The sequence below is a fragment of the Chamaea fasciata genome, unplaced genomic scaffold (assembly GCF_029207755.1).
Source record: "Chamaea fasciata isolate MVZ Bird 193981 ecotype frontalis unplaced genomic scaffold, bChaFas1.0.hap1 SCAF_4, whole genome shotgun sequence".
NCBI lineage: Eukaryota > Metazoa > Chordata > Aves > Passeriformes > Sylviidae > Chamaea > Chamaea fasciata.
This window is the reverse complement of record NW_027094089.1, coordinates 68458330-68483712: the sequence shown is the minus strand read 5'-3', so window position 1 is coordinate 68483712 and position 25383 is coordinate 68458330. Positions and strand designations below refer to the sequence as shown.

General features: G+C 40.7%; 1 protein-coding gene across 5 annotated transcripts in view; it reads right to left on the bottom strand.

Annotated features, from left to right (window-relative positions):
* Positions 1-25383, bottom strand: part of MARCHF3 (membrane associated ring-CH-type finger 3) — a 58572-nt gene that overhangs the window by 11453 nt on the left and 21736 nt on the right. For 3 of the 5 annotated variants that reach the window (XM_066181871.1, XM_066181867.1, XM_066181869.1), the window contains 2 exons: positions 6635-6848; positions 5394-5601 (listed from right to left, as the gene is read on the bottom strand). In XM_066181871.1, the coding sequence (XP_066037968.1) occupies positions 5394-5601; positions 6635-6825 (399 nt within the window). In that variant the 5' untranslated portion in view covers positions 6826-6848. Of the gene's footprint in view, positions 1-5393; positions 5602-6634; positions 6849-11841; positions 12005-13367; positions 13392-25383 lie in introns of those variants that run through there. The other 2 variants (XM_066181870.1, XM_066181868.1) reach the window with 2 other exon arrangements.

Here is a 25383-nt window from a genome sequence, read left to right as displayed (position 1 = left end):
TGTCCCGATCTACAAGCTCAAATATATGGGAACCAAATACATGATAGATAATAAATGCTTGATAGGTATACAAAAAGACAGAGGCAATGAATCTTACCACTTCTATTTTCCTAGGAATAGTGAATTTTGTCTCCTATCAGTGGTAGGAAATGCTACCAGTAGGAAGGACAGAGATAGATGACAACTGGGCAGTTTAGAACTATTTTACAGGACCATGATGTCCCAAGAAAAGTCACCAAACCCACTATTTAAAACAAAAGAAGATGTGCCTTTGAAAACTCCAGTATCTTTCCCCCATCTTGCTTGTTCTTGAAGGAAATCTGATTGTTCAGTTACTTTCTCCTGGCAATTTTCCTCGAGTTTTTCTGCCCTTGATTGTTATACATTTAGGAGTGAGCAGTTACAGATGTGATGGTCTGAACTAGTCTGTTCACTGACAAGTAATTTAATTTTTTATTTTTTTTATGGGGAGTGGGTTGCTTTTGTTTGCACTCTTGCTGCCAGTAATACAAGAAAGATTTGTTCACTGTAGCAAATCCTTGCTTCAAGAAACATAAAACAGCTACTTAATTTCTCTTTAAATGAGAAAGAATATTCTGATTTGGTCTCTGTATTTCACTCCATTACAAATAAACAGATGCAAAAAAGTGTATCTCGGAGAGTTTATTGTTTTAAATCTGTGCTGGGGAGTTTATTACTTTTTTTTTTTTTTTTTTTAATACTTTCTTTAACTCAGATATACTTCTACAGGAAACTTACATGGCTGCTTCAAATTCTCCCTGTGTGACCTGGTCTCAGGGGGATTATTTTCACACCTGAAGAAAACTAGGTACAAAAATATCTCTATCACATTGCCCTTTGAATATGCCCTTTTTAGGTCAAGAAAAGGAGGTGGACAGACACACCTTAATTATCTGCTCCCAGCCCTAATATGCTGTATGGACAACTGCAGTTCCTCTAAACTTTGATTTATGGAAGTTTTCTGGGTTGGTGACTCTGCTGAGGAACCATTTATTTTCCTTTTGGCTTGAGGTGTGATTCTTTTATAAACTACCTGCAGCAAATCTGATGCCTGTTCATTACAGTGATTTAATTCTAATGACTTTCTTCACTGAACAGTGGAGAGGAAAAATAGGTAAAAATAATCCAAACAGATAAAAACATTGTGCCTCAAAGTCTTGCACAGGAAATAAATTCATATTTCAGTGCAGGGCTTTGGCAGGTTTTAATTTATAATGTAAGCCCATCTTAATACTTCATGCATAGGTGTACATTTTAGAGGGTTATTATATTTATTTTATCTTAATGATATAAGCTCTATAGCCAGCAACACAGCGGGGGAAAAACTGAAGTTAATTTTTGCCCAGTATTGCTGTGATTATCCTGACTTTATTTTTTTCTCCTAGTCATGCTGTTTTGATTATGAGCTTTGTATTGTTAATCAAGTGCTTTCTGTTTGTTAGGAAAAAAAAAAAAAAAAAAAAAAAAGTGAACCAAGAGATACCAGATCCTGGTTGGTTTAAAACATGTAAGTAACTTACAAGCAATACAAGCCTGATTTAAATGGTCACATAATACTCTTATACCATTTTTGTTTTGTAGCTGGTTGTTCCCTAACATTTTATTATTGCACATAAATATATTTTTACTGCCACATTTCATGGCTGCTTCTGCACTGAGCAAAGTGGAAGCAACACAGATGCAATGTGGAAATTGAAATGAAGATGATACAAAATACTAACATAAAGCTTGACTAATCTTTATGCTGAAACACAGCAAAAGCAGCTATGTGAATAAAACCACACATTCTTAATGCAGATTTTTTGTTCTGTGGATTGGCTGCATTAAAAAGGCAGCTTATATAAAGCTGGAAGGTCCATAAAAGTCAGTAATGGAATTACTGCAGTTTGAGATTTCACTGTGCTGGTTTTGAGGTCCTTGGCTGGCTTGCCACAAGGAATATCAGTTTTGCACATATCAACCACCATATTATAGATTTCTCTTTCCTTTGTCACAGGGTAGAAGGGATCCTCTTGAGGGTTCAGACTCCTCTAACTGAATTTTGCACTATTGTGAATGATGAAGGAGGGTTTTAATCAGCACCATAGTGCTGATTCACATTCCCACTGTGGAAACACAATTCTTTTGTGGAGAATAGTGTGAGTTCAAAAAAAGGACCAAAGAAGCATCACAAATTCATTGTTGAGAGGATGGATCTGCCTGACAGACTGTACTACCACTGACTACTGTTCTGGTTGGGTTTTGGGCATCAAACAGTCAGTACATTGTGCATTTCCAGTGAGAAGATTCTCCCTGAGACAAAAATATATGTCCTGTGGCAGAGACAAAGGAGAAGCACAGAGTTGTCTTTGGTCAACTCCTCTGCTGCTTCCATAAGGATGGGCACAGGGAGGAAGGAATATGGCTGAACCATCAGTCACACCATTTATTCCATTTCAAGCTCACTGTTGCTGCAGCCTCTCCTGCTAACTGCAGGAATAAATTCACATATGACATTTCTAGAAAAAGCAAGTAAAGTGCCTCAATTTTTTCCTCTCAAAACAGTTTTCTTCCACACCCATATCTAAGGAAGCAGTGATCAATGTGATCAATCCAGTGAAGGGACGAGGAGAAAACACAATAGCATGGTGGGGGGGGTTGTTTTGTTTTGGGGTTTTTTTTGTTTGGTTTTTTTTTGTTTGGTTGGTTTTGATGGGGTTTTGTTTGTTGGGTTTGGGTTTTGGTTGGGAATTTGTTTTTGGGTTTTTTTGGTGGTGGTGATGGTTTTTTGGCCCTTTGAAAAAGAGTATAATATGTCTTGGAATAGTCAGAAATACCTTTTTTCTTTTTTTTTTTTCTTTTTTTTTTTTTTTTTTTTTTCTCCTGGTGGAAGATCTCTCAGAGAAAAGATCAATATGATGACTGATTGCTTCAAGCATTTCTTCGCTACCTGTCAGTGACCCCTGAATGGGATGTATTCACTCTGGGAGATAGGGCCTGTTGAGGAGTACTGGATGTGATTTTAGAGTCTGTGCTCTATAAATCACTTTATGAGTACAATAGCCCCTCTTGACCTACTAAAATGCATTGGTAAAACTCATCACTCACCTCCTGTGAGAGGAGGACCATTTACTCTTTCCATTATCTAGGTCAGGGGAACCTTTGGAGAACTAATTACCTCACTAAATTAAGAGAACTTTGACACCCCATGCCAAACCTACACACACTGTGGTGTTAAAAGCAGGTGGGCATTCTGGCTTGTCACTCATCCAAACGTTACAGCAGGGTTTTTGTGAGAAATGGTACTAGTACACCTGATAAAACTCCTTCCATGTCCTCACACTCTAGGTAGCACAGAGAGACAGGCATGAAAGTGCTTTTAGGACACTGAAGATGAGGGAATCTGGCAATCTTGCATCTGCTTTAGTCCTACTTTGGGAACTTTCTGATTTTTGCTGCAATTATTTTAATGAGGAGGTCTTTGCCTTTCAAATCTCTGTGTATTAAATAAGTAGAAACTTCCAGGATAAACTTAAATTACGCTGACAGAAATCAAGAAGTTTGATTATATTTCTGCTTAATTTCATCCTTGGCATACAGCTCATTTTAGTTACTCTTTGTATCTGCTGCTCTCAGCTTTGAAAGTATACCTTCATTTTCCTTCTGAACTGAAAGCATATTCCATTTATAAGATCACAAAGGATTGGGGTTTTCTATGACCTTTCCTGCAACTGCACCCAGCTGTTGATTTCTGCAGTAAAATACAGTGGGTGTAAGTAGCTGAGAAGTCAGAAAATAATGAGTAGTAAAGATAAAAAAACTTAGCTATGTTTCAGAAATGTTCTTGCCCAGGGTTTATCATTTGTCCTCAGCTGAGAAAATACTGGCTGGTTTACCATTATTGCTCTAAATATCATTGTTGTTGTTTCTACTACTTATTACTGCTTTTCCCAAAAAGAAGGCTAATTTCATCAGGGAACAATCAAGCAACCACAGTGCAGGGTCAGCTTTGCTTTCAACTCCTTCCATCATCATCAGCTCTGGCCAGCACCACATCCAATTTGTGCAGCACAAGTGTGACGAGGAACTATGAAAAGGGAACAATTTCAAGAGGCTGGGCTCTAAAATCGAACTGTGATGCCTCCACCTCTCTTATCTTTCTTCTCAGAGGGCAGATTAAGAGTGATGTCATTCTTGCACCAAAGACTGAGAGGAGAACCAGACAGCAACCCAGAGGCAACCAAGCACAGCTGGCCAAGACTTGCTTTGGGTGCAGGATTTGTGCTAAATGCCGTGTCATGTATCTTTTGTGGGGGGATCCTGAAGAAGAATGAAGATATCTTTAGGTTTAGACCACAAAATGTGCATGCCTATCTTACTTAAAGCAATTTTGGTAGTCTTGAACTGCTTAACCCCTGAGCCACATCCCAGTAGTCTGTTCTGTCATGTGTCCACCCAACTGTGAAAAACTAAATGCTGCTTTCCCCTATACTGGACCTCCCTCCACCAGTTTTGACACAGTTTAAAGGAACAATTAAGATGCACAGGAAAGACACTTTGTCCTGAACCCAAGCTCTGCAGGCACCTGCCTGTGTCACCAACAGGCACAAAATGCTTCTTCGTATTCATTTGGTCAAATGTTATTTGCATTTCACTTTTAATTCCAAAAGAAACCCTAACTTTGCTTGATCTTTTTCCAAAACAAAATAAGGGAGGAAAAAGGTCATTAACAGTGTCAAGAGATTGAACTTGTTTTGGTTTCTTTCTTTTCCTGAGGGCAAAAAATACCTTAAAAACTGGAAAAGTTCATGATGCTGCTATCTATAGTTGGCATAAACTGAATTTTCATTGATAAGAGAGAAACAATTGTCCAATTCACTGTCGAGTCTGGCACATAGACAAGAAGAGGCCAAAAGGTCACTCACAAATGTCTAAACATGCCAGACATTGAACAAGAGCACTTTCTTCTTGTGAGCTTGACATGTAAACTGGGTTTCTAAGGCCTCTAAGTTTGTTACCTCTCAAAAGCAAAAAGAAAAAGAAAATTCTGACCTGTATTCAATATGTTGAGTCCAGACACTTGCCCCACATTCCACAGGAGCTGCTGCTTACCTCTCTTCCACCCTCAACCAAGCTGGCTGGCATTCCAGGAATTTGCAGCACACTGTCTCCCAAGCCTCCACTCAGGTTTGCAGTGAAGCAAACCCACTGATCCCATTCTAATAATTTGTTTTTGATTTGCTCCAAAATGAGGAGTTTTGTCATTTCCCACCCTCATACTGCCAAACCCCCAAAACCCCAGTGGAGTCACAGAGGCTTTGTGATGCCTGCACAAAAACAGGCATGATTTGCCAGTGAAACCAAAATTTCAGGGCCGTGCCCCATGTACTGACCTCCACCAGTGGCCTGGGCTTGCGCTCCACTGCAAACCTGAAGTGGCAGAGCTCACAGTAGCTGGTGTTGGAGGACGAGAGCCAGTGCTCCAGGCAGCTGCGGTGAATGGTCCCCAGCGTCCCCGTGCACTCACAGGGTGACAGCAGCTCCTCATGGTTGCTGCCCTCGTGGCAGATCCGACAAATGGGCCGGTCATTGAAGGGGCTGCTGCAGGAGAGGGAGAGAAAACTGCTGGTCAGGACACAAAGCTGTGGTAATAGCCTTTTTCTCTGTCACAAACTAGAAATAGTTGCATTTAGGAGTGCTTTGCCCTATAATTAGTAATCCAAGCTGCTGGGCTAATGGTTTAAGGGGTTTTGGTATTCTTGCTTAAAATATCTCTTCTGTTAGTGGGGGGAAAAGCGTAGAGTGAAAAACATCAGAGTGGCAGATGAGAGGCAGAAGTCCTTCTGTATTTCGTATTTCCCAGCTCTTCAAAAAGCAGTGGTGCAGCCGCCTCTGAAATCCCGAAGTGCATTGAGGGTGTTGTAAATCTTCCTCAGCTGGGCACTTCTTAGTGGTGGTGATCCTTTGACCTAAATATTGTTTTCACTAGCCAACAGTAAAGTACTGCTGAAAGAGCAGCAATTTGCCCTGTAGTATCCCAAAGGCAAGGTCACAGCTTCAGAAAAGCACATAGAGGAAGAAACCTCCTCTATCTGGAAAGTGTTTCCCTCTCTTTAGGACACCCCACAGGCAGATCAAGGAATGATACAAACAGAACTGAAAAGAACTATGCCAAACACACCTCTGCTTTATGGCTGCAGGTGGGTATTTTTATATTTCCTCTGCACTGCTTTAAGATCCATGAAGTCTTTCCAGCTCACCACCAGCAAAGACAAATTTAATTTTGACCCAAGTATCAAGTCTGGATAAGGCCAAACACATCAGAATACTCTTTCTTGCTTCTAATGAGAACAAAGCCAGCCTGAGGCATGCTTCAAAGGCATAGATTAACAATATATTTCCCCACTAATCTGCCTCTCTAAACCAGCAGCAGAAAGAGTTGGTCATTCACTCGGACAACGACAGAAGTTGCAACAGTGGTACTAGAAACAGCTTGTCTAGCTGCTCAGCACACCAGCTGAGAAGTGTTTAGGAAGTGTGATGCATTCTGCAGTGTGATCATTATGATGCTGGGATGGGGGTTTAATCACACCGGAGGAGAAGGGGCCTGTCCCTCCTTCTGTCCCCCACATACCTCTGCACAGTGAGGGTCCGCACAACAGACGAGAGCAGCTGCCCATCCTTGGAGGACACCTGCATGACATACTGGGGACAGCTGGTGGCCGGGGCCCCACTGTTGCCGGGTAAGCTCTTGCCATCAGGGGCCAGAGAGTGCAGGCACTCTGGGGGGACTCCAGGCAGGTGGCTGCAGTGGTTCATCCTCATGGCGCTAGGCAGTGGGTCTCCATCTAGGTTGGAAAAAGGACAGGGAGGTGCAGTGGGGAACATCTCTCCCTGTCTGACCAACACCAGGCATGAGAAGAAGCATCCCTCACTCCCCACCCCCAGATTTCTGAAGCCCACTTAGCAGGGAAAGGGAGTTTACAACATTAAGTGTCACAAAAAAATCCCAGTCTGCACATCCCAAATGCAGCAAGCCAGCAACCCTAACTTCTTCTCTCTGCAGACTCCTGAAATCATGAGTGATAAATAGAGAGGCTGAACCTTTTGTCACTCCCCCTCCAAATGTTTCAGGAATATACAGTTTTCACCCTGTGCACTTTCAAATTTAAAGGTTGTCACTGTCCACCAATGGAGAAAGTTATGTACTGGAGGAGGAAATGGCTGCTTGGCTTCAAATCCCCCTTGAAAACATTTCACTGCTGCTCATTGTCTTCTATCACCAACCCACAGCAGAGCATAGACCTGGCAATTAATCCTGTACAGGGCTTTAGTCACACAAACCTACTTAATCACAACCTGCGTGCAGCAGTAATTTATGCCACAAGGTGAGGCAGAAATCACAGCCTGCCCATGTCTCTTCTCTGCTTTGCTCTTTCTCACATCACTGTGAGTGTGTTTTGCATGGTGCTTTCAGCAATGACAACTGTGAAAGGAAGAGTTGTGCTGGGAACAAGGAGCCTAGGTGTGTAAATTCCTGATGCCTTGGTGGGATGGATGCTGCTGGCTGGGTGTGCTTGTCAGGGTTCCACCAGGCTGTGCCCCTGCCGTCTTCCCCTTCAGGTGAGGCACCAAACACACACACACAGGGTGAGTTAATCCCTCTGCAAAACGGGGGAAAGATTCCCTGTCAGGCCTTGGGACACTTGGCTACAGTCCCATGTAAATCTTGCAGGTTGCAATGATGATACTCCCGTGCTAAAATCAGGAGTTTCCCCCTCAAAATAGTGTTTTACTTCACTCACCACAGTTGTATGGTGTCAGCACTGCAGCTGAGAAGAATCTTTAAAAACCAAACATGAATAAAACCCTGTAAACAGGGGTGTTTCTCCAAGGGTATAGAAGAAACCTTGTGATTTGGCTTTGCTGGATTTGAGCAGTAGCAACGCTAACCTTTGGAAGGCACCTGAAGGGATGTCTTTGGCAGTAAGATTTTGTAGCACATGAGGACTGGTGGGGATGCTGGACCAGTTGCACCACACAAATTTTAACACAGGGACTCACATTCTTAGAAAGACATCTAAAATAGGAAAATGCTTTGGCAACGCATTTGTTCTGCAGGATTACTTCAGCTATTTTCAGATCATGCATACGCCAGGGAGTGAGCTGAAGGCTGATGAGACTGCTTACAGGGAAGAGAGTTTTCAGGGAAGGAGGAAGGCAATCGGACTCTGGGCCTCATTTACAATGAAAATGAAGCAAATGGCTGATTGTCAAAACCATTAACATATAAAAGATGCAGACATTTCAAGAGAATAAGAGCCATAGACTCTCCAAGGAGACCATGGTTTTCTGCAGCATTTTAGTTTTAAAATCCATGCTGAGACTGTTAAACAGGAACATTCAGCTGCTGAGTAGCTGCTTCATTAAACTTAAAAAGCCTAAGAAGTATCACGTGTACAGACCCATGCTACAGAGTATATATTTCTTTCCTGATTGCTTCACTGACCCCATTAAGTGCAACAGTGGGTTTATAATTTCATATGAAATGACCAATCAGGCCTTTACAAACACATCCATCAGTCACTTGATGAGTTTGGAGTATTTGCTGGAGCATCAGAAGATGCAACTAAAAGCAAAGCTTTAAAGCACATGGGAAATAATCTGGCTATATCTCAGCAATGTTAATTCAAATTCCTGCCTACAGCATTGTATTGATATCATGCTTTGGCAGAGCAGATACAGGTAATCCCTTTCTACTTTTTAAAAAGTGAGTTGAAAGGTACAACACGTTTTTCTGAATTCAAAAGAATTGTTTTCACACAAAATCAGTGCATGTGCCTGAAAAGAGATACAATTATAGAATTAAATTATATATGCTTTAATACTGAACCGCATGGTAAATAATGGAGATTAGTTGTCCTGAGAAGCACAGAGATCCTAAGGAAATCCTAAGTTAAAGCTGGCATTAAGGAATTGTAAATCTTAATGGCCACAAACCCCCAAAGTCAGTGTTTACCCATAGGTATGTATTATGTCAAAAAGTTTTTCACTTGAAACAAGTGGAAATCTGTCAAAAAAACCTCAATAAAAGAGAAAGTAAAGAACAAAACCAGGAAGATGTGTTTAGATAGTTTTTATGAAGACAAGTAATATTAAATTGTGGAAGACAGAATACCAATATTTATTCCAGATGCTAGAAAATTCTGAGAAAAGTGGCTGAATTTGGCATGATGAATGTATGGTAGTATTTAGCTCTTTGTTTTTTCTTTTCTGTGTTGTCGCTAGTCCTAGTTTTTCTTTACATATGTATCTATGTCTATATTTATATTTGTATGGGTTTATGTGTATCAGGGTAAAAGTGGTGCAGATATATTCTTTATACAGTTAGTGTAAAATTTATTTGTTAGCCTTTATGCAATTACAAACCAACCAATGAACTCAAGCAAATTATCTGAGGCCATGTTGAAGCTAAGTGGAAGATTCATATGCAGAGGACATCCTTTGCTCCATAATAATTTATAGGATGCTATATACCTATTTAAGAGCTATATAACTTCTGTACCAAAACAACCCACAAGGCTCAACAACTGACAGTGAGCAAGGCACTGCCACTCAAACTAAGTTGCACACAAATAAGATGTTAAAAACCAGCATTGCTGCCCTGAAATGGAATTTAAAACCTAAGCCATCTGCAGACCTGGAATATAACTGGAATCCTTGCTGCACCCTTTCTGACTGTGCATGAGTTCACCCCAGTTCTTAGACCCACAAAGCATCAACAGGGTGATGAACTAAATTATGACAGCAGAGCTTTTTTAAAGCAGTGCTGTTTTCCTCCTGAAGCTGTGAGTGGCTGAGATTTGCACAAGACAAAATGATCTTTACACTTCAAGGAGTGGGTTGTAAATGTTGAACAATTATTCATGGAGTTGCTCCCTTTTCCTTTTTTTCAGCATCTCTGCTAAGAATAGCACTTATTCCACCTCTCATGGTTTCAAATGTGGGAACCCATTCACCTTTCTTATTCCATGTTCCCACAAGTTGACCCTATTCGTTTCAAGAAATGTGATGCAAGCTTGCATCAATCAGCTTCAAGACTTAAAAATATTTATGAAAAAACACTAGCATCCCATCTGTAGACATTTTCCCAAGAAACACTGCATTATTTTAAAAAGACAGCCAAAATACTAATACTAATATTAATATTAATAATAATGCCATATTAATAAACACCATAATATTAATATTAACAACAAACGAAACCAAAACCAAAAAAAACCCCATAGCAACAGAAAAATCCCAAATGCATACCCACACAGTAAAATAAGAATAAAAACAACCAACAGAAATCCCAAACAAGGAAACAAAAATGACAACAACAACAAAAACCCTAAAAAACCCCAAAAAATCCCACACTCCAGTTTTCAGAAGCTTTCAGAGATAAGTTTTTATATCCTATTTATATAATTTCACATAATTTTGTGCAGTTTACTCCAGAATTTTGGACCCCAGTGATGTGTGGACAGTTTTTCACTTGGGACAGGTCAGCAGATCTGGAGCACAGGTAGAATTCTCTATCTTATTGCAAGCTGGAAGAATGGTGCAAATCACGAAGAAGCATCTCCCACCTTCTTTTCTGCTATCAATCCTGGCTGGCTACTCAGAATGAAAATTGTTGCATTCCAAGACATAAATTAACGTTTTCAAAAGCTGTGAGCAATGCAGTTGTCAGAGGCTGTGTGAAAAAGGTGTTCTCTGCTGGCTTAAGTGTCACAAGATTGTGCACTACCTTTGCTTCTAGAAATGGGGGACAGGAATTCACCTTTCCCACACTGAGGTTTAGACAAATAATTTTATGCCACCCTTTAGGATGCTCCAGAGACCAAAGCAGCCGTTGCACTCACTGGATCACACACAGTTGCTCTGTGATCCCTGTTTCCCCTTCCCACAAAAAGATGCAGAAGAACCAAATTCTCAACTCCAGAGCACTCTGAAACCTCCTAGATTTTTACCTACTAAGAAACAATGCAGGCTACTATGAAGGTGGAATAGACAAAACACTTTTTAAAATGTAAGAACCCCTGGGGCACCTGAAAATCCTATTTGTGGTGGACAAACATTGAGTTTTATGTGTGTCCTTTCTCAGACACTCATATCTGGAATAATTTAAAATGCTTCTTGACTTTTCCCTTCACAATCCATCACAAAGAGCTTCATGAGTGCCCTCCTGGTTTCAAATACACAAATATAGTGTAAAGAAATTGGTGAAGTAACTGGCAGTTGCAGCTGAACCTGTGGATCCTGCAGCACCACAAGACCCCCAATTCTCCCCAAGTAAAAAATTAATTTCCCTAAACTGAGAAGATGAATTGGCAATGTGTCTGTTTAACAGGCCATTATGATGCACCAGCCAAACTGTTTGTGACTAATCTTACCAAACCACCTGCAGTTTTGTTGTTAGAGCTCTCAGGAATTCATCAAGGTTACTGAGGAAACAACAGCATCAAGAATAGGAACAGGGAGCCTGAGAAAATGTCTACAAAAAATGTAAACCCTAGATAGGGGAAGCACAACGTGAGGATGGACACTTGACCAATTGGATGTCCTGAAGGATGTGTGCCTGCCTCATGAAGAAGCAGCTTGACCAACCCGGAGATGCATGCCGACGTGGCCAGTAGACCTAGAATCTATATCTGGGATGTAATGTAAACAATAAACAGCTTTTTCTGGAATCATATTGGTTCTGTTATTCAGTGGCCCATTTCCTCCCTGCATGAATTCCTGTATTTGATAATGACATGTGGCTCAGCACAAAGAGAGAACAAAATGCTGCCTGACCTGTTCATTTTGGAGCTCTAAAGCCATCAGTGAGAGAGGCAGCAGGAGGACACGGCAGTTCTGGGACACGGTGACAGGAGAAGGCTGGAGAAAATTCTTTTTGGTCAACAGCATCCAGTTTGCTATATTACACCATCACCTTTTAAGGAGCTATGAGAGACCACTGAAAGGTGCAAGAGGAAGATGTGGTAATTGTTTATCAGCTGAGGAGGACAGATTTCACATTAAAGCATTTCGACATATAGAAAGTAGCACAGTACCAAACCCAGATGACATCAGGCAACTATACTATATTTCAGCCCACATTTTACTAATTTTTCAGGCTGTAAATAGCATTTCCCATTCATCTGGTCTGACTGCAGAGAGCTCCAAGGGCTTTTAAAAACTACAACACAGTAGGCTGCCTTCAAAGTGCTATTTTATTAAAAAACACATCAAAAAACTGAGTGCTTGTCTGAGGCCGCAGTACAAAGCAGTCCAGCATAAATACTCTTGAAGAGTCTGACCATGCATTTAAAACTTCACTGCCCACTCATAAACCATTGTTATTTCGTTATATACTGAACCTTGAACCACTTTCCATGAGAGCAATAGACTCCCTTTTTGGCACTGTGAACTCTAATAAATTGCTTTATTTGCCTGCACAGCCACTAACTTGAGTCATTTGCTTAGATTTGTATCCTTTTGTTGGTTGCTGAAATGAAAGTTTTCAGATGATAATAAATACCTTAAGTACTTGTGGTGGTGGCATTTTAACCTTGTGTTAATAAGAAAAAAAACCCAAAGGATAGAAATTCAGTTTATAACTGATCTAGAAATAGAGGGTTTTTTTGTCCAAGGTATAAGGAAGTATGTATCTTTTCTTTCCTGTTATTAGTTTTTTTCTAGAAGAAATTTCTTTTCTTAGAGGTTACAAAGGCACTTACTCTAACATGTTCCTAAATTCCCATTTTTCATTGCCACATCTGCTTCAGACCCCCATTCCTCTATTTCCCCACTCCTGTCCACAAACTTCCTACTTATTCCCCAGAACATGGCTTAAACCACAATTGTTTTCACACTTAGACACCGAAAAACAGTGAAAGAATTAGTATCTGCTTATATACTCAAAGCCTGTATATTGAAAGGCCCAGAAGTTTGGGGTTTTGCACTAGAAAATTCTGGATCCTCTTTCTTCTTCTCAATTAGGTCACTTTATACAAATGAATCAAGCGCTTCTTGGTCTAAAATGTGAAAGATGAAAATTTAATTTGCTCTCAACACCTGACAAAGGACAAAGAACTCCATGTCAGTCATTAAAGCCAGGGTTCATCTCTAAAAATCATTAAGTACTTTGTCCTGAAGAGTGACGGAATTGTTTGCACACTGTGTTTTACTGACAAGGCACTTCCCTCATCATGGGAACCATAAAACTTTCAGCAACCCCCTTCTCTTCAAGTACCTCGGATTTCATCAGAAGACCTATCTTTTGCAATTTCCAGCAGCAGCAGTTGTAACTGCATCAGCCAGTGCCTCTGGACTCTGACCTCTGTTCCATTTAAGTGCTTCATTCCTGGTCCTTGTTTCGTCAGAAAAAGCAAAACTGAGAGTGCAGGATGCTCATTCCACCCTCTGAGACTCACACCACACCTGCACAGAGAAGAGTGCACCCAAGAAATTGAACAGAAGTTACACCTACCACGCTTTGATGTTTTCAACTATTCTTTCAGCAGATGGGGAAAATCAAGACAGTGTGAGGACCAATGTTTCAGTTAAATATAAAGTCATAAAGTTTTTCTTAAATACAAGATCTTAGGATGGCAAATTCAGTCAGATCTGATCCAAATGTGCTGCATTTTATGGAACTGTTACTATTGACCTTCCCCACATTTAGGCTGGACTCAAATCTACTGTCCCACAGTTGTAGGATGGAGCTCAGGGGAAAATGCTAGAAGTTAAATATTTATGTACTCCCAAGGCCATGTTTGCACATTCAAAAATAGCTCTCCCCATTCCACTGCAGGCCAAAGGGCTGCCAACATCATGGAGATCATTGCCCTGTCCCATGTTGGAGTCCATGACATTCATTTGGGCACCTGGCGAGGCCACAGACCTCGGCAGAGAGGCCTGGGACCCGAGCAAGAGGGTTTGAGTTCTGTACAGGGGGGTCTGGAATCTGTACAGGGGGCTGTAAACCCTGGCACAGAGCCCAGAGAGACATTTGTCTTTGACTTCAGACCATAGAAAAAAGCTTCTGACACTGAGAGAAGAATTACAAGTCACAAAGATGTGACAGACAGTAGTGTAGTGTGTCACAGGGTGGAAAATTTTGTAGTTTTAGGATTCTTAGTATGTAGGTGCATGGGGAACAAGATGGAGGACTTAGGGTGTTGCCCTGAGTTCTTCCTTCTTCTCCCCTGGCCTTCATCTTCTGGTGATGGTGGCACAAAGTAGTTTAAGGAGATTGGGTCAGAGTAGAGTTGACCCCTTTAGGGGATATTAGGTATTAGGTATTTAGGTATTAGGCATTGGCACATAATTGTAAATAATATACATGTAGTTATCTGTATAAAAGGCAGCGACCTCCCATCGCGGGGGGAGTCGTCCTGTGTCCGAGCAGCTGTGAACATCTCAGCTGGGCACAGAGAAAATTGTAAGATAAGAAAATAATAAACAACACGAGAAACCAAAGAGAAAAAGACCTTGAAGGCTCCGCTTTTTTCTCACGTCTGGCTCAGGGCCTTCAGAGGGCTAAAAAGGCTTACTCGAACCACCACCTGAATCTTGGGAAAAGAAAACCAACCCTGAGAGCCCCACATAATAAATCCCTAATTTGGCTTCTTTTTTTGCTCACACAGGTAAACATCAGCTAAATCCAACTGCTTCCTCTTGGCCAGGTAAGGCCAAGCTGAAAATTACTTGAACTGTAAATGGTGTAAATAGTTAATACCCGAGGCTTAGCTTCATGCCTGGGGTTTGGTAATGAACTCTTGTTTATGTAAATCTTGTGTAAATTAACTGTCTGACAAATGGGATCAGTTCTTAACTTGTGGTTTTACCTGGCTCACAGTGGCCAAATCCACACAGATTTTGAGGCTGTGACCAGGCAATGTCTCTGCACAAGAGTCTGAGCAACAGAGAGCACAGAGAGTGCTGGCAGGTGACAGAGGCAAGAGCCTGAAAACTGTGGGGCCAAAAGCGCCAGCAAAAAGCAAAATGTTTTTAACTACTAATGGGGGATACTTGGAGAAACGTGGTTGTGGTACTTCTAGAGACAGCTTAACTCCAGTTCATCATTGCTAAATTAATTATTTGCCCATTTTTAGTACATTTGATTCTTCCAGCTCCTGCAGTCAATACTGCACACAAATATGATCTTATTACAATTATTGCATTTATACTTCTTACTACTGATGGGAAAACAGTCCAATGTATGAAACTTAGAAAAGATACTAAACTCACTTTCAAATTAAAATAAGTAGAAAATTGACAACATTTCTCTTTTTAATGGCTTTATATTTTAATTCCAGAGTATAGCAATATTGTCTGCATCAGTCTTGCATTTGAGAAAAGCTTCATTAGAAGCTCAATGAGCACAACTTGTCTTTAAGACTCCAGCTTTGAAACAAAGAATATTATCATACCCTGCATACCTCTGGTTTGATGCATTGTAATTAAACCTGAAATGGTTCAGGTACCTTCATACCGATTTTTTTTTTCTTCCTTAGTCTTCATCTGCATAAAAAAATAATATTAATATTTAGTTCCTGCATAGAGGACTTCTCTCCTTTCCATGTGATGCATTTCAAACATCTTACTGTCTTCAAGGTTTATTACTAAAAATGTTGTCTGGTGTTCTGCATTGAAGCTTACATGCACTGAGTAAAATCATAAGACCTTTTTCTTCTTCCCTAGGTACTGTGTTTGTCACTTCTACAACAAGACTGAAAACCCTATGGGGTGGATTCAATTATCGTGTTTTATGCAGCAGTGAATCACCTGGATGACAGTCTGCAGATACATGAAACTTGGATTGCGTGTGATGCTTTGAAAGCATATCCCAAACAAATATATTTACATGCGGAATATGTGCTTTTACTTGTTCTAAGTCTGTTGGATCACCCCTGGTGTTTCTGGAGGTGCCACGTAATAAACCACTTTCCTTCCCTGAAGTCAATTTACTTTGCATTATTTTATCTTGTTGTGTTTCAGTTGGCAGCAGCTGCGTGTTTGATGTTTAAGGATGGGAGAATTAGTCTTCTAAATATCTTGTTTGAAAAATAGGAAAACACTTTAAAAAGCAAAATGCCTCCAAATGCAGGTCTATTCCTCTCCCTTTTCCCTTTCTACCTTTCAGTCAAAAGCAGCTAAAAATATTCTTTCTGCATTTTCCTTCACATGGGAAGATAAACCCTTCCTGTTCTCATATCAGTCTATTTCTCTCAGCAGGAGCAGTGTGGTCTCCATGGGTTTCCATAATATTTATATAAAGATTTCCCTCTGAACTTGAATTTGGGGGAGGGGAAGAGTTTTTCATCAAATTCCAAGACTTGCACTCTAGTCCAGAATGGGACAAACATATGGGAATATTGTGAGTTAATTAAAATCAGTGATAATTCCCTACATTAGCTATGTTTGCACGGGTATGGGACGTGTTATATAAACCTACATGCTGTGGGGACTGAACAGCTCCATTTTTTTTCTAGTAACAAGCACACCAAGAATGCTTTTAGTCATTGTCTCATGAAGTTGGCATTGGTCAAACAAATCATATCTGACATGCACACCTGGAAAGGAAAAGTTATTGCTGCAAAATAAAGCATGTAAAATTCAATTCCTCTTCAGTATTCTTCAAGCAAATTACTGAAATGCTGCACTAGTGAATCAAAACTACAAGACAGAACTGAATCAAAACGGCAGAGGTAAAATTTGACTAGAGAACATTATTGTCCTTATCAAATGCAAGATAAATAACAACAAGAAAACTAACGAATTAGAAGTGAACTAGGTATTAGCCTTATTTCTATGAGAAGTAAAGGCAGTGAAAGTCTGGAGTGGGTTTGAGTGATCTCAGCTAGGATTTTACTCTGTGTATTATTGTGACTTCTGCACTGAAATTAACCATGACAAGCAGTTTTTATTGCATACCCAAGACAAGTTTGGCATAGGACTATTAGAATTTTGCAGAATAGCAGTGAGCCAGACTAATGCTAAAAAAAATTATAGTATTGTGTAATTGGACCTGCAAGAAATTTCATAGATTTTTGTAGTGCCATTTAGCAAACTCTGCTATTTGTTTTCACTGCCAGAGAATTACTAATCCTTTTTAAGAAGCTGAGAATTTGTAATCCAGAAAACATGAAACCGCATCCATGGGCTACAATATTATTGCTGCTTGGTGGAGCTTTGTGTCTCAGAATCAGAGGATGGTATGGGCTTGAAGGGACCTTAAAGCTCATCCAGTACCACCCTTGCCATGGGCAGGGACACCCTCCACTCTCCCAGGCTGCTCCAAGCCCCATCCAGCTTGGCCTTGGGCACTTCCAGGGATCCAGGGGCAGCCACAGCGTCTCTGTGCACCCTGTGCCAGGGCTCCCCACTGTCACAGGGAAGAATTTCTCTCTAATATCTGATCTAAATGTACTCTCTGTTAGTTTGAAGCCAATAATCCTTTTCTTGAGACTCCAGACCCTTATAAACAGACTCTCTCCATCTTTCCTGTAACCTCCCTTCTGCATCAAAAAGGTCACAATTAGGTCACCTGAAACCTTCCTTTCCACAGGCTGATACCTGTAGTTGCCCCAAACACCTGGGCCAAATTCCACTAGGTCTGAGAACGTGATGATTGTGGTACTTCTTCACACTTTTAAAGCAGAATGTTATTAAAGAGTGACTTATGTCTCATCAAAACGCTTGCACATCTTTGTATCCTCTGCACATCATAAGACATCACTGATGGCACAAAAATCATCCAGAAGCATGGAAATGCTAAAACTTGGCTGAGCACGTTGGCTCTGTTGCACAAGAATCTGTGTGAAGTTAGTTGTAGCCAAAGGGCAAAGCAAATAAAGAGTTCCAAGTTTTACCCTGGGGTCTGCAAAATTCTGGGGTTTCTGGAGATGTTGTGAAAACCCAGAAGTAAAAAGTAAGATAAAATACTTATTTACTTTCAGAAATTTTTACCAGCCTACTTCATCCTCCAAAAATTATTCTTTCTTAGTAAACAAGCAACTAAAAGATTATCCTCCAAGACTTGCCCTCCTGCCATTGCCTGCCACTGAGGCAGGTAAAAAGGAAAGCCTTACTGGAAGTTTAGGATGTAGGTTTTCCACAAACCCTTGATTGATTTCAGTCTTCCACAATACAAAAGGATTTTGTGGGTCTCTGTCCCAACCACTACTCTAAACACCAGAGTTTAGGGTCAGCCAGCCTTACCTCACTGTAGGGCTGTGGAAATTTCTAGAATCTATTCACTCACCTTCCAACTTGACACTTATAGTGCAGTGGCTGCAACAGCAATTTAGGAGAGTTTAGGTAGAAACAACTATGAATGAAACCTACAAATGGAAACCTTAACAGTCCTAAAAAACAGTCCTAGTTATGTACTCCACCTCCGTCTCTTAATCAAGAGCAATTTATATTTACACAGACCACGAAATGTAAAGTTTGAGGATCCTGGCTTCAAAGGCACTCTGCTATTTAATAGAATAAACCAGTACATCACATTTTTCACAAGGAGCCCTTTCCCGGCTCAGGACTGACCTTCCAAAGCACACTTCCCAATAATCCAAACCTGGTGAGCAAACACACAGGACTGAATGCTTAGCTCCCAATTCTGCCTGCCTGTTTAGCACCTGGTGTAGCACAGAACTCTACTCTGTTTGACAGAGGACAGATGACACTCCTCCTCCCTGGGGGCCTCCAGACAAAGATGTCTCACACACTGTAGTAAATTGAGTATACAGATGATTTTGCCGGTTCTGGCAACCAGAAAGAAAGCAGAAAGATTATTTTTAGCATGGCACTTCATGACCAGTTTAATGGTAAATCCCAAGGTTTAGCAGCCTGTCAGGTTAGAAAGAAATTACACCTTGTTAGAGAAAAGCACTGAAACAAATTTCCTCATTAAGTACCATGTCTCCTAGCCTTTGCCTATTGCTGGAAACATCATTCTTCATCCTGTAAATTGGATAGGTAAGATTCATCTTTTTTTTTTGTTTATGTTGGGCTATCTTCATCACTTTTACCTTCCTTGCCATTGACTAGTTAGATTTTAAGTGAGAGTTTCTGGGTCTTTAAATAAAAAGTATTAAAATACTCCCACAAGTATTTAATAATAGCATTGATGTTGAAGCTGAAAAACTGATCACTTTATGTACAAGCATTTTAATAAACTAGTGAATCTTAGTGAATTTTTTTGCATCATCATTTTGAGACTGCTGCATTTGCCAAAGGTTGATTACATTTCCTATGCCATCTGGGCATTGTTCTCATAGTCATAGTCATGGCTAGTCATACTAGTCCTTAAATTTGTTCAATTTTTCCATCAAATGAATCCCTGGTGTTTTTCTAAGGAAGATGGCATCCTCCAACAGCTCTCTTTCCTTTCTAACTCCTGGTTTATCTCCTACCACAGCTGTGGAAGCAGAATGAATCCCTGATATCCCATTTTTCTATAAAATATATCTTAATACTCTTGGCATACTTGTCTATGTAACATCCTCCAGACATACAATATATTTGTAGCCTTAATGAAGAACAGTGAGTTAAAAGAGTGACAAAAATTAGTTTAAAATAAGCCAAAGCCTTGTTCAAACCGCTCCTCAGTGCAGCTCATCTCCAAGGCTAAACAGTCTCATATAATAGCTGCAATAATTAAAGCACATATTTGCTTCCAATATTTGTGAGATCTGTCCTTTCTGACAGTCAGTATCTGTTTCAAGCACGTAACATTCCTGGCTGCTGATATAGACAGAGGATGAATTAATTATGGATAGGAATTTGTCACCAAGTATTCCCAGAAACTCGGACTATTTGTCTCATTGCACAGAGCCATCAGCTCTCAGCTGCCAAGCAGGACTGATACAAGGAAAACAGAGACAGGAAACTCGCTGTCTCACCCCCAAAATACTGAACAACCTCAGCCTAGGCCAGAGCACACTTGTCTTTTGTCAAAAGTAAAATAATAGAAGCCTAATGATCAACAAAGGCAATTAATTACCACAGGCCAGCACTGGAGAAGGTGAGGTAGTCCAGGTGGTAGAAAATTTCACTTGGATTTTGGGGGTGGCTTTTTGTCTGTGCAAAGGGGAGGTGGCAACTGATTCATTGCCTTTTGAGTCTTCAGAGAGTCGAGAAAAAAGGGCATACCTGCACACCCCTGAGCAGGTTGTGCTCCTAACACGGTGTGAACAGGTGAACAGTGAAGGTCTGGCAGCCACAACCCAAGTGAGCTGGGTTGGAAATGCCCTTGTGTTGCCTGGCTTTTACACAGATATATACAAAACATGGGGAAAACTGAGACATAGTCACTCTCCTTTTTTCATATTTCCATTTAATATTTCATTATTCGATTTAGTTGATAGAAACTTTTAAATCAAACTCTGCCTGGAATCTGTTCAAGTGGGTTTAAAGCCAGTAAGCACAAGCAGCCAGTACATGTATAAAAAAACTGAGAATTGTCTCTAATTTCTAAACCTTAGTGGCAGCAAAGCCTGAATACAGCAGCAATGTCTAGTGAAGTACTTCCAGTTGTTCTTCTCAGTAGCAGTTTTTTCAGTCATTATAAACTCTGTTCATACAGGCAGACAAACACCACACAACTAAATAGCAGACAGCCAAACAGCAACTAGAAATTAACTCTGTGTTGTGTGTCACAGTTGAAAGCCCACACCAGCCTCGTAGCTGCCAATTACTCCCAGCCTAGGACGTGTCTTTAAAAGCAGGATTGTCACAGAACTCTGTAGTCACTAAAAGTAAGCAACCAACCATTGCTACACAATGAAATCAGCTTACAGACAAGGAGCAGGCTTTAAGGGCTCTATTATGGATGAGTTCCTCTTGTGCTGTTGAAAATACTTTGATCTCCTGGGTTTCAGAGCATGTCTAAATTTAAAATAAGCTGCTGCAAGGGAAACTATCCTTTTTTGCTGCAATTGAGCTGCATGGATTGGCAGGTTACGGGCACAAGTAGAAGGAGGGTAGGAATGGGGAGATTAGCTCCCACATTCATCTTCCTGCCTGCCTTGGCACAGGTGTGTTAGGACTTAGGTTTGTTCCTTCTTTCTCTAAAGAATTTTTTCTCCATAAGTTACCAAGGAAACCAAGTGTTGGATACTTGAGAGTACTTAGCCAAAACAAAGAGGTGGACAAAGTTGGACGGGGGAGATAACGCAGGTAAAAGACAGAGCTTGAGACAGCTGCGGGTTGTTCTTTTTTTCGGTGTTCGGGGAGAGAGAACGGCTGTTGCTGGCTGGAAAAGTTTCACTGTGGCCAAAGGGATCCAGTCCTGGGAAATCTACTATCACCGGTTTGGCCTGAATCCTGAGTTTTCTCTGCCACCCGCGGGAGCTGGGCCGGCCCTGCCTCGCCTTCGGCTTCTTCGGCGCTGCTCCTCTTGCTACAGCATGACCCTGCACCCCCTGCGCTGCTGAGACACCCTGCCATCCCAGCTACCAGCCCAGGACTTTTCCACTGTTTCAGCTTGGTGCTCTGAGGATCCTGCAAAGACACCGAAACCAAACTGCCCTGGGTTTTGTGAAACAAAGCCCTCAAGGTTCTTGGTACTGTTTTCGTTTGTTAATAATGCTGTAGTTGTTCAGGGGGTTTTAGTTTGCTTTGTATTACATACTAGTAAAGAACTGCTATTCCTATTTCCCAAATCTTTGCCTAAGAGCCTCTGATTGTAAATTTATAATTAGGGGGGAAAAAAAAAAAAAAAAAAAAAAAAAAAAAAAAAAAAAAAAGGGAGTTTAGACTCTCCATTCCAAAAGAAACTCCAGCTTTTACCTGGCAAATACCTGTCTTCCCAAACCAAGACAAGGCACCTGCACTAAGTCAGAGAAACTAGAACTTCAGCAGCTGTGAAAAAGTGGATCTGCAATTTGCCAGGAGGAGAAAAGAGAGGTGGGATTCAACTTCCAGCTTCTGATCACCTTCAGGGGCTGGTCCTAGAGAACAAAGCTTATTCTGTGTGCTATTGCTATTCCCATTGACAATGAATTAATAACTCCTCCTCTGCTTCACCAGCCCCCTCAGACATGACTTGGCACAGTTCACCTTAGGAAGACGCAGCCTGAGGATCTCTGTAACATAAAGTTCAAAAGGTCTCCAGTGGCGTCCATAGAAGGTATTTCATTCTGTTTCATAGAGACCTTAAAGACTAAAGTGGGGGTTCAAGCAGCCCAGAAGATGAAGGTGTAAACCTGTCCTCATGTGAAGATACCAAAGGCTTAAACAAGGCTTTTATATTCCAGCTACAGCCATGAAATGCTACACTGTTTTATTCCCAAATATTTTAGAGATAAATGCATTTGATGCTTCTCATAAACAGCCTAGAGAAGATAAGCAAAGAACCAACACTGACCTTGTGTCAGATTTACAATTTTTATTTTTAAGCCCTCTGAAAACCTATTACCTAAACCATAAGCTAGTTTGGAGAAAACCAATCTCCCCAGTGCTCAGCCCAGTGAGGCTTGAAAAGCACCCAGCTGACACAGAGGTAGGAAGAACCACGTGGATAAGAAAGGATTGCAGACTATTGTAGCTCTGACCCTGCCTCATGCTCCCTCTCTTTGAGGTAAAGGACTGATTACAATGAGAACTGGGACAGCAGAGCCCAGACTTGATGACAAAAAAGAGGAAGATCTACTGTGCTTTACCTGCAATCTAAACATCTTGGATTGCTCCTACTTCCATCACACCACTGATGATGGCTTAATGGAAGGGTTAAGCAGCAGTAAAGGAACACCAGGTTATGGGTTAGCATCTCACACTTAACACCCCAAAGCAGCAACCACCATTCTGAGTGTGCAGTTTTAAACCACTCTGAATTGCACATCAACCTGTAGGAATCCCAGGTCTATTAAAATGATGAAATGCAGAAAGAGCTGAACAACTTCACCTCTGCAGCAGCATCAACCTCCCGACCTGATCCCCAGCAGTGACCAGGGTCATCCTGAGCTGTTTACTCTAAAGTTTAATAGGTGAAAGATGAAGCTAATTTGGAACAAGGGCTTCAGAGAGAAGCAAAAAGAATGATGGAGATGGTCCCAGTGGAGACTGGCAGCCACTGCATGGTACCATAACATGATCATTGGACAAAAGTTAAAATGTTGGATGAAATCCCATTGCAGGAGTGAAATATGGCAAATTTCTTTCAACACTAGTGTTTTATAAAATACTAGTTCTAAGAAACTTCAGACTGTCTGGGTTGTAACAGCTTCACAGCAGTATTTATTCATTGTGTTTACTGTCACCTCCTAATAAATATCACAGTCAATAAAAGCTTTATGCCTGTTGCCTGTATCCTTCGGTTAACCTTCTGCAAAATTCACCTGCTCATCATGACTGCCATCATCAAGCCAGAAAGAAAATGAGTTCTCTTTTGCTAGTGGTTTTTTTTTCCCTTTTAACACAGAGACACATTTTCAAATTTTATGTGTTAATTTTTTAATACTTGCTTAGTGGTCTTGCCACACTTGCTGTAAAGTTTAGGCAGCTTAATATAAATGTGACAGAAGAATAAAAAAGCCAAGCATTGGTCATCTCTATCTAGCAGAGTTCTACTCTAAAATTCCAGTGGCCACCTCCACTGCTGCTTTATACCAAGAAGAAAAGCAGGGCTTCTAACTGTTTAAATTATTTCATTTAAAAGGACACCCAACATTTGAGCAGCAGTCTATCAAGGTCCTCTGGCAAGCTTCACGAACCACAGATTTATTTCATAGCATTGACTATTTGCCCACATTCTAGCGATCCCCAGTCTTGCAGAGACTACCCCAAGGGCATGATATGTTTCCACATCTCCCACAGGACAGTCAACATTAAAAAAATCAGTAAAACTGAATGGAAATAAAAGAGTTTGTCAGAGTCAGTGTGCTCTATCCAAGCCAGCATGCTACTCTACACAAAGCCATAACAGTTAGACAAGGAAATTTTGTCCTCAAAATTTGGCAGCTTTGTGTTACAAGTAGAACCAGATTCATTCAATATTAAAAAAAAAAAAAAAAAAAAAAAATCACACAAAAAAACCCACAAAAAAAACCACCTGCTCACTCCACTTCCATAGCTTAGTCCAGATTGCACCAGGGGAGGTTTAGGTGGGACATGAGGAGGAATTTCTTCACACAGGGGGTGATTGGTCATTGAAGGGGCTGCCCAGGAAGATGGTGGAGTCGCTGTCTCTAGAGGGGTTTCAGGAATCAGTGGTACTCAGTGCTCTGCTCTGGTTGACAGGTTGGACTCAAAGCTCTTTTCCAACCTAATTAATCCTGTGGTTCTGTGTGTTTCCACAAATAAAACTCAGGAAAGACCTGCATGAATCAAAGAAAAAGCATCCAAGATCTGTCTTGAGCATTTATAGGGTTTTTTTTTTACAGAGTGCTAGACCAAATATTTTGTCTCTGCTTTAGCAGTGCCAACAATGATTCATCCCTACAAAATACTGTTGAATAATTAAAAGTAGATGATATCTCCATTCTCTCTTAATAACATTTTTCTCCTACTCCTAATTATTCCTTTGAAACAAATGTCTACCAGTCAGTTAATTAACATTCATTTTTCTGGGATCTGCTCAGAACAGGAATACACTGACTCTTCAGGTGAAAGTAATTTATAGACTACATTATCCAAAGTTATTTTCCATTCATTTGTCCTTGGCAGAGCAGTGTTGCAATGACAACCAACATCTTAGAGCAGAACACATTAACAAGATTGTTAATTTCCTGATTCTGCTAATGAAAAAAGCCTCACCACTCCATTAAATAAAAATGAATGGCAACTATTACCAATTTTATTATTTTTCCACAAAGAACAGAGGATGAAAGCCTCAGTTCAGTGAACTGTTAATTACTCCAAAGGAAAAATCCCAGATCCATGAAACTTCTTATTCTCTGTATTGTGGGGCTTTTTTAGATAATGCTGCTGTAAAAAAAACCCAAACAAACCAAAACCAAAAACAAACCTCTATTCTGAGTAAGACTGAGAGGACACCTCAGCCATTCATCATTATTATCACAGAGCTCCTTGGCCATGTAACCACAGAGAAATATTTATAGGGGTAAAAGGTCGCGTCCTTCCCATAAAATTTAACATTTGTTCATCAACTGGCACAATCTCTTACTCATTTCAGGAGTCTGGGGATCAGCACACATAGTCCAAGCTGTCCCTACTGATTATCCCACTGTTTATTGGGCTGCTGAGTGCAATGACCTGCAGATGAGACTTCACTACAGCCAGGGGGATTTTCTCACTGGCCCCCTGGACCTCTCTTTACAGCATAGTCACCTCCACTGCCTTATGTCTCACTTGGTGGAAATTCACACTGTGTTTCAGCTAAAGGAG